Source organism: Octopus bimaculoides, chromosome 24 (assembly GCF_001194135.2).
Source record: "Octopus bimaculoides isolate UCB-OBI-ISO-001 chromosome 24, ASM119413v2, whole genome shotgun sequence".
In the NCBI taxonomy this organism is placed as follows: domain Eukaryota; kingdom Metazoa; phylum Mollusca; class Cephalopoda; order Octopoda; family Octopodidae; genus Octopus; species Octopus bimaculoides.
The window spans coordinates 15,473,152-15,483,037 of NC_069004.1; the positions used below are offsets into that span (position 1 = coordinate 15,473,152).

The 9,886-nt window shown below is 35.7% G+C and overlaps 1 protein-coding gene across 1 annotated transcript in view; it reads left to right on the forward strand.

Annotated features, from left to right (window-relative positions):
- The window catches only part of LOC106882232 (proteasome subunit beta type-7), a 9,145-nt gene extending 694 nt beyond the window's left edge, over positions 1 to 8,451 (forward strand). Inside the window, exons 2-8 of the mRNA XM_014932836.2 lie at positions 1,940 to 2,021; positions 2,455 to 2,552; positions 3,679 to 3,819; positions 5,582 to 5,697; positions 6,680 to 6,738; positions 7,784 to 7,935; positions 8,246 to 8,451. Of these exons, the coding sequence (XP_014788322.1) occupies positions 1,940 to 2,021; positions 2,455 to 2,552; positions 3,679 to 3,819; positions 5,582 to 5,697; positions 6,680 to 6,738; positions 7,784 to 7,935; positions 8,246 to 8,363 (766 nt within the window). The 3' untranslated portion in view covers positions 8,364 to 8,451. The remainder of the gene's footprint in view (positions 1 to 1,939; positions 2,022 to 2,454; positions 2,553 to 3,678; positions 3,820 to 5,581; positions 5,698 to 6,679; positions 6,739 to 7,783; positions 7,936 to 8,245) is intronic.
- Positions 8,452 to 9,886: the final 1,435 nt, after the last annotated feature.

The window sequence follows — 9,886 nt, forward strand, 5'->3', positions numbered from 1 at the left end:
ATTCAACAGACAAATCTCAACTTAACGTTGTGAAGGATATTCTATTGTGCTAGTTACTGTTATTCCTGTAGACTTTATTTGTGAGGGTTGGTGAAAAAATTGACCCGAAAAACCGCTATTCTACATGATCTGTCCCTTCATTTTCCTGCCCCCCCCCCCCCTATCATAGCGTCGATCTTGTTCTATGAAGGAAAAAAATTGCCAGTGCCGCCAAACTCCTAAGGAAAAATTCCACTTTTTGAAAGCCGTTTATCATCAAATATACTGAAAATCCAGATGAATTGGGTTTTTTTTTTGTGTGGTGGTGGTGGTAGTGTGTTTAGCCCTAGGTCAACCTTGCTTCAATAGATCTATAAGTATTCCAGCCATGACTCTCCCGTCTGTTTCCTGGGCAGTGTGTGTGCAGGACTACGTTATTTAATGTGTCCTCTAATTAATTAATTAATTAAATTGTGTCCTCTAAACAGTGGGTTGTTATATGAGAGTGATTTAGCTGCTATTTCTAACCTACGAATATAGACTCACTTTTGGCTCGTATTGGGAGTCAGAAATGTTTCTTCTTTATACGTTGAAGTAAATGTACTTCATTGTATGATAAAAGCTCAAAATGAAAATTTTCGTATATTGTAATTAGCCATACCTAAATCTGTTAAAGAATTGAAAATAGTTTCTTGAGCCACTATAACATAATATAACTAGTATTAAAGAACACATTATCTCAGTGCCATCTGGATAGTGTATTTAATAGAAATATAGGAATTTTTTTGTTTGTTTGTTGCAATTTCATATTGTGTAGTCAGGAATGAGTTGCCATAATAAACAAGGGAGTTAGTGAGGACCATAGTTGAGGAAGGAAGAAAAAACAGAGAACTTATATTTCTTAACAACTGGGAGTTTCCATTTCTTTGCAATATGCTAACTGAATTCCCCTATTCTATAATAATGATAATTGTCTGTCATAGGCGCAAGGCCCTAAATTTTAGAGGAGGGGCTGCTAGCCAATTAACTTAATTTCAGTGCTCGGCTGGTACTTTATCAACCTCAAAAAGATGACCATGGCAGGATTAGAACTCAGAACATGAAGCTGGAAGAAATCCCACTGAGCATTTTGCCTGACATGTTAACGATTCTGCCAGCTTGCCAGCTGCTAATAATAATAATAATAATAATAATAATAGTAATAGTAATAGTAATAATAATAATAATAATAATTTAATCCTTTCTATTCTAGGCATAAGGTCTGGGATTTTATTGAGAGGGGCTTGTCAATTACACTGACCCCAGTGCACAACTGGTACTTATTTCATTGACCCGAAAGAAATGGCACCTAACATTTTGTCCTGCATGCTAATGATTCTGCCAGCTTGCTACTTTAATAGTAATAATAATAATAACTGATGTGTGGCTAAGTGGTTAGTGTATTTGGCTCACAACTGTAAGGTCGTGAGTTCAATTCCTGACAGCTCTCGAGCAAGGCACTTTATTTCACATTACTCCAGTTCACACAACTGGCAAAAATGAGTAGTTCCTGTAACCCAATGAGTCAGCCATGCCACATTCTGTATCATGCTGAATCTCTCTGAGAACTGCACTAAGGGTACGTGTATCTGTGGAGTGCTCAGCCACTTTCACATTAATTTCATGAGCAGGCTGTTCTGCTGATTAGATCAGCTGGAGTCCTTGTCATCATAATCACCGGAGTGCCAGCTAATAATAACTGATTTTTTATTCACCAAAAAGATGAGAAATTGAGGACATTACCAAAGTGAGTTGCAAAAACAGTGGGAGGAGATCAAATCATGTAAAAACCTTTAATTACATGTGTTTTCCTTCTTTATTCTTGATTGTGTTGTCACTAAACATAAGGGAAAATATCCTCCCCTCTACCCCCTTCCTATTTTGTCACCTCCCTTTAATGATTGTTGTTATTTTCTTACAGGAATGCTTCTTTGACTAATAATGGAATTACTCTGCCCCATGTCTACAAGACTGGAACTACAATAGCTGGAGTTATTTTTAAGGTAACTTAATGTTTTAAAATTGTATTTAGTTCTTTACTGGAGAAATGTGTTGGTGAAGATTTGTATTTTCACTTTACTATTCAGATTAATTCATCAAAATGTAATGCTTATTATCCACATTTTAAAAAATTATTCATGTATCTTGTAGCTTTGAGATTTTTGAAGATGTGCTTGTTTATTTTTAGAATAACATTGTTGGGTAGGTGTAAGAAGCTGGGTCTGGTTAGTTGCAATATAAAAGAAACAGAATATTTGGGCTGGATATGGCCATTTTAAATGTTAATGGGTTAAGCAAATACAGATTAATGTACACTGAAGTAGATTATAATACTGTATTATTAATACACACAGTAGTATTGATGTCAGATGGATTCTGAAATGGATTTGTATCAGGGCTGATGAGTTAATCTCTTCTCTGTTTCTTTATTTTTAGGATGGTGTAGTTCTTGGAGCAGATACAAGAGCTACTGAAGACACTATTGTAGCTGACAAAAACTGTGCAAAGATCCATTATATGGCTGACAACATTTAGTAAGTAAAACATACTTTAATTAATTATTATTATTATTATTCTTTTCAACCCAGGTTTTGTTGGAACTCCTGGTGTCTTGCATACATAGCTGGCTACAGCCTTTTCACCTATCTAATATCTTCCTGGTTGTTCTGGCGGAGCCAAGGAGGCAGACCTTTTGTAACAGCTCTACTGACACTCTTTTCCAATTTCTTTTATATTCCTCTTAATACCTTCTGATACTGTCCCTAAGGACCTAACACTGATTAGCACTATCTTCACCTTCATTTTCCATAGCAGGGCTATTTCGTACTTAAAGGACTGTATATGTCTTTTTTCTTTCTCTTTCCCTTCCTTCTTGAATATAAAAGGTAAGAGGCTCAACCATAACTGAGAAGGGAACTTCATGGGAAAAAAGTTCTTCTCTCTGTCTGGTGGGACTGTCAACAATTAGAGCGTTTGAAGAAAAAAAAGACCCACTTTAGTGAATCGAAAAGGAGTGATGTTTCGTCAGGACAATGCACGACCCCACACTGCAAAGATCACATCACAGAAGATCAAAGAGGTTGGTTGGGAAAAAATTCCTCACCCACCTTATTCTCCCAACCTTGCTCCTTCAGACTACCATTTGTTTCGTAGTTTACAGAATCATTTGGGAGACATAACTTTCGCAAGCCAGGAGGAGGTCGAAACTGACAGTTCAGAGTTCTTCGCTGTGAAACCAAAAGAGTTTTACATTGATGGGATTAAAATAGATGGAAGGAAGTCATAGATAATCAGGGAAAGTACATTGATGATTAAATTTCAATTAAATATAACATTTGATCACTTGTTTTCTTTATTCAAAGTTCGGACAGAACTTATGGAATGACCTGATACAAAATATTGAAATTTGTTGTTTGATGGAGAAATCATGTCACCTTCAAAGAGAAATGTGTGGACATGTTGATTGTATGGATTTTGCCTAATATTTTAAATTTGGTGGCAGAAACTGGACGTTTTCAAAAGATATCCTTTGTTGTATTAAACTCCTTGTTCACAGAATGACTTTCTTACATGTCTGTAATACTTACATGCAATCACTCGGTAACTTTAACTGTCATTGTGTTATTCCTTTTGGAATTAAGAACTGTGCTTGCATTTCAGTTGTTGCGGTGCTGGTACAGCTGCCGATACTGAGATGACCACCCAGTTGATAGCATCTCAGCTAGAACTACATAAACTCAACACTGGCCGTATTCCAAGAGTGTGTACAGCTAACCGTCTCTTGAAGCAGATGTTGTTCAGGTCAGTCTCATTTTTTTTTTCCCTTTGTTATCATCATTGACAAAACCACTTCAACCTACCACCACCACCATCTGTGTATTGTTCTTCAACAGCTGATGCAACTCTTCTAATTTTACATCCCACATTTCTTCAATAATTTACTTCAACAAAAACTTTTCTAATATTAAGTTTTCTGGATTGTGTCTTTATTTATTTAATTAATTAATTAATCTTCTGAATTTATTTAAGCTTCTAAAATCACTTTGTATATTCTGCAGTTTTTTAGTTTTGTAAGTACTTAGACATATAGAGAATATTTAAACACTTCCAGAAACTTGCAACACGTTTGAGATTTCATAAGATTCCAGTCAATATTGAACTCGTTTACTTTGGATTTAGCCATGATTTGTCAGACAAACGTATCTAAGCACATCATTGCAATATGCAGGCATTGTTTACTTTTCGCAGAACGATGCCTAGATGTAAGGGAGATTACTACTACTGTTAAAATAGAACAAGTACATCAGGACTCCAGTTGGTTTGATTTCTGGATGTCTGTGTTGCGTAGACTGCTGTTTTATATTTCTGAATGTAGGCTTTATATATACATATGTGTGTGTGTGTGTGTGCATATGAGTTGGTACCAACTCCAGATGAGAGAGAAAATAATCTTATGAACTCTTAGAAATTGATATGCAATTAACAAAAAAGTCTAAATGTCTGGAGACAAGACAACAATTGTGGATGTATGCTTCTGCCTCTAGGCATCATTAGCACATCATTTGAGCAGAGGGAACACTTAGACGAAATAATATTTGTGTTGATGTATGAGCAGCCCTACTCATAGAATTTGCATGCAAAGTGGTTGAGTATCTCACATACCATAATGTAATTCTCATGTAAAATCCTGGTGTTTGACAATATGTGAGTTTTGAATTTCAAGTACAGCCCATTTAAACTGGACATATCCAGCCCAAATATCCTACCTTTTGAAATTCAAACTGGTCAGATATAGCATATCACACCTACCCTACAATGTCATTTTAAGAACAGAACAATCACATCATCAAAATCTCAAAGCTAAAGATAATGCTTAATTAATTTTACAAAATGTGACTACATAAGCATTACATTTGACAGTAATGTGAATACCAAAGGGTTGAGGGGCTTCTACTCTGATTATCTTTACAGTGTCACTTCCATGCAGTGGAATTGAACCCAAGCCCTTATGGTTACAAAAGAAACCTCTTAACCACTGAGCTATGTCTGTGCATGCGCGTGTGTGTGTAGGATATTCAGCTGTAGAAACCATTGCCAAAGCAGATAATGGTGCACAATGCAGTTGTTGGATCTTCTCAAACTGACTGACTCATGCTAGCATGGAACATGGACTTTAAATGTCGGGGAAGAGTAGGATGACGCATATAAAACAGTGCTTGTGTCTGTAACATTGTCTTTTTGGCACAATGTTTATGAAATTACAGTCTTGTCCTTAATAGCCTGAAAAATATTTACATATTTTATAATAGAATAATGAGTATAACAGCTATCTCTACATAAAAATGTATATTTGGATTAAAAACAAATTATGTACATTACATTAATGTTGTAATATATGACAATCTATCTAACAATGCATATATTACAATGTAAATACAGACACACACACACACAGCATTGTGTATGTCAATGTCATCATCATTTTTATATCTGCCTTTCTATGTTGGCATGTTTATGTGTATAAATGCTATAATATAATAACATGAGTACATCTCTCTTTCAGATATCATGGAATGATCAGTGCTGCTTTAGTTCTTGGTGGTGTTGATCACACTGGGCCTCATCTTTATAGTATTTGGCCACATGGTTCCACAGACAAACTACCTTTTGTTACCATGGGTAAGCTTTGAGCATTTCTTTCCTTTGTTTTTTTTTCTCTTAACGACTTGAGAAGGCCGCTCACCACAACAGAATTGAGATTTTAAAACCAAGACGCCACATAATAAACATTGGTGTGTGTGTTGATGCCACATTAAAAGCACTGGTGATGGTACCACATAGAAAGCAACCCAATACACTGTAGAGTGGTTGGTGTTATAGGAAGGACATCCAGACGTAGAAACTATGTCAAAACAGATGGAGCTCTTCATCTGCTCAGCTTCTGTCAAACAGTCCAACCTATGCCAGCATGGAAAACAGATGTTAAATGATGATGATGATGATGAGATAACTAAATATTGTGAAGTGGTCCATAGATCTAACTTCTAATACAATGTGCCTGTCTTCATCAAGCATCTATTAGAATTTCAACCATATTCATTATGTATTTTTTTGAAAAACCTGCTTTTTTTAAGTTTTAGGAAAGCCTGTATCTATTGTGAAGGTGACAATAGAAGTAAGCAGAGTGACTGTGTTAAAAACGTTCCATTGGTGAATTGTTTAGAACCCTTTCTGCCAAGTAATACTTGTGATAAGGGAGCCTCGACATCAGTGGTTCTCAACCAGGGTCCATATGACCCTCAGGGGGTCCATATAAGATTTTGTTGTTAACATTTCTGTGCAATAAATTGGTTTTACTTCTACAAAGCAAAATATTTTGACAATTTTTTTTTTTTAATACAATTCCTGATAATATTTAATTATAAAATTTTTAAACATTGAATGATTATGAGGATCCTTCCAAACAAAATAGCAAGCCAAGGGGTCCATAGATAAAAAAAATGGTTGGGAACCAATACCCTACATTGTTATTTGACCTTGTAGAAATAGCAACTAAATCTCTTTCGAATCACACTCGACCATCTAAAAGAATATTTGGCAGCACTAAATACTATTCTACCTACATGACGATGATGATAATGATTGTTGTAATTAATTTTAGGATCTGGAAGTCTTGCTGCGATGTCAGTGTTTGAAGAAAGATTCAAGACGAATATGTCCGTAAGTATTATTAGCACTATTTTTTATCTCTACCTTAATAAGAAAAGGAATAACCTCTACAGAGTAATGGACAAGATGTACAGAATAACGGACAGGATGCTACTGAAGGGAGAGAAGAAAAGTAAGAGATGGTAGGGTGGGTGTGGGGAGGGGTAGAGTCAGCTGCATGTAGGAAGGTGGTGAGTAGCTTAGGGAAACAGTTGTTGTTCAGTCTGAGAAAAGCCTACTGCTAATTCAGAAGTAATTTAGTATATTCCAGCAATACTGTAATATTATCCATCTGATCTCTACAAACATAGAAAAGTGGACATTAAAACAACGCAGACAATGATGCTGACGACATGGCCAAATTCAACAAATTACCCCCAATCCTTGTTAGAGTATCTCCACAAATGGGGTGCAGACAGGCTAGTTTGTATTTGCATCAAGTCATGTTATTTCTAATAATGAAGTCAAAACCAAATAATGATATTTGGAAAGTATTTAATATGTCTGTTTCAGATTTTGTGTAATATATAATAGGAAATTCATTCCCTTACACAAGACCTTCACTTAATACATTTCAAAATGTGAACCAACTGATAGCAATAGTTATATATATATATATATATATATATATATATATATAAACATAATTAAAATTAGGGTTCAGCAAGAATTGCTTCACCACACACCGAAAATTAGAAATAGCAGCCAAAACCACTCTTTCTCTACCATAATTTAACTCCCTTTTGGTAGAGAAATAGTAGTTTGCAGCTATCTAGTTCGCCAGTCCTCAGTCAAATCATCCAACCCATGCTAGCATGGAAAGTGGACGTTAAACGATGATGATGAATAACTCAGGGTCTCCTTGGTGATGTCTTTTTGTTAAAATTAGAACATATTGACTGTGGCTCTTTAGCAAAGACCACAAACACATGCATACGTACCTACTTACATACATTCATACACACACACACTCTACCAACCCAGTTATACACAAGAAAAGATTTGTATGTGTTGGCAGAGATGTATATAGATCTGTTTATCACTTTGTCTTTAACAGTGTGATGAAGCGAAGAAATTAGTACAAGATGCTATTGCTGGAGGTATCTTCAATGATCTTGGTTCCGGTAGTAATGTTGATCTGTGTGTCATCACTAAAGATAAAGTTGACTATCTCCGCCCCTATGACCAGTGCAACAAGAAGGGTCAAAGGTAAGTTTCTGGCCAAATCTTTACAGTGACAGTACATTAACATTTGAATAATTGGGGTGGTGAGGAAACCCACGAATTATCATTGAAATCTCACATTTATTTTGATCAATAAAATAAAACATCAAAGCTGTTGTACTTAAAGTGTAAAATAATGGGCATATAATAATAAAAATTTGTTGGTTGACTTTTTTCTATTTTAGCTGCAGTTAAACTAATTGAGACAATGGTTTGATTAGTTTGATGTTACATTTTAATTGATTGTTGTTGAATAAATGGTGAACTCTAATTAAATTTTGTTCTGTTATTACAGGTCTGGCAATTATAAATATAACCGAGGCACTACAGCAATTCAATCTTCCAGTACCTGTAAGATTCCTGTTGTGATTTTGCAGAAGAAAGTTACTAGTGAAGAAATGGACACATCTTAAATATTTCTCTTGTATATTTACCACCTTCATTATTGAAACCTCTCATGTTTATTTAGATCAATTCAATAAAACATTAAATTTCTTCTGATTTCATTTCTGGTGTCTTTCTTTTATGAAATAGTTTGAAAGAATGGTTAAGGAACCTACTTGTGAGGTAAGACTAATTCACATATAGAATGAATGACTAATGATTCAAAAACCTTCATTATTTCTCTTCACTCAATTCTCTACATGATTTACTAACTTCAGTCAAAACTGATAAAACTTACTACTTGTATTTATTTCATGATTAACTAATTAGTAGATAATCAAACTGCTAAGAGATTAACAATATGTAAAGAAAAAATAAGTAAATGGATCAAATGATATAGACTGATAAGGAAATTCCATTAAATAAAACAACCATGCATTTGAAAACAACAAAAACAATTGGACATTCAAATTGACCTAAGCTGACATCCACATTTTCACAATATAAATGACTTAGTGTATCCATATATACACAAACACACACATGTACTCTCTCTTCCTTACTCTACCCTCCCATCTATGCTCTGATCCTTGTTACTTGTGAGTATACCCTGGCACTTCATCAGCTCTCTCTTGCACGTTTGCTGTTTCCCATTCTCTCTTTCCCTTGCTCTTCCCTCTGGCTGGGTAGCCATGTATCTCCTCTGCAGCAGCAACACATGTTTCTGCCCTCATTCTTGATCACTCTCTCCTCTTGCTTTTCCCTCTGGTTAGGTAACCAAGTATCTCCTTTACATCAGCACACCTGTTTCTGTCCTCTCTCTACTGCTCTCTTCCTCTTACTTTCCCATCTCTCTCTGGCCGGGTAGTCACATACCTCCTCTATAGCAAGACACCTGTTTCTGTCTCTCTGTCACGCTAACCTTTCATCATCTGACACAAGATCCCCTCTCAAAATTCCTTATCTTGCAAGTTACTTGGTGACAATGCCAGTGCTGATGCCATATAAAAAGCATCCAGTCCACACTGTAAAGTGGTTGACATTTGGAAGGACATCCAGCTGTAAAAATCCTGATAAAACTGACCTCACCTGTGTTGGTGCTACATAAAAACCACTGTCCACTCTGTGGAGTGGTTGGTGTTAGGAAGGGCATCCAGCTGTCAAAACCCTGCCAAAAGAGACAGTAAAGCCTGGGGTAGTTTTCTGCCTGGTCAGCTCCTGTCAACTGTCCTAGCCATGCATGCATGAAAGACAGACAACATACAAATAATTATACTCACTCATCAACCTTACCTGTGTAGACTATTCTCTTACCTGTTTGTCACTTGACTGCAGCCATGCTGGAGCATCACCTTGGTGAGTTTTTTAGTCACACAAAGCAAGCTTAGGGTTTATTTTTTAAGCCTAGTACTTATTCTATTGTTACTTTTGCTGAACTGCTAAGTTAAGGGGATGTAAACACAACAACACTAATTGTCAAGTAGTGATGAAGGGGACACAAAGGTTCACACACACATATATATATATATATATATATATATATATATATATA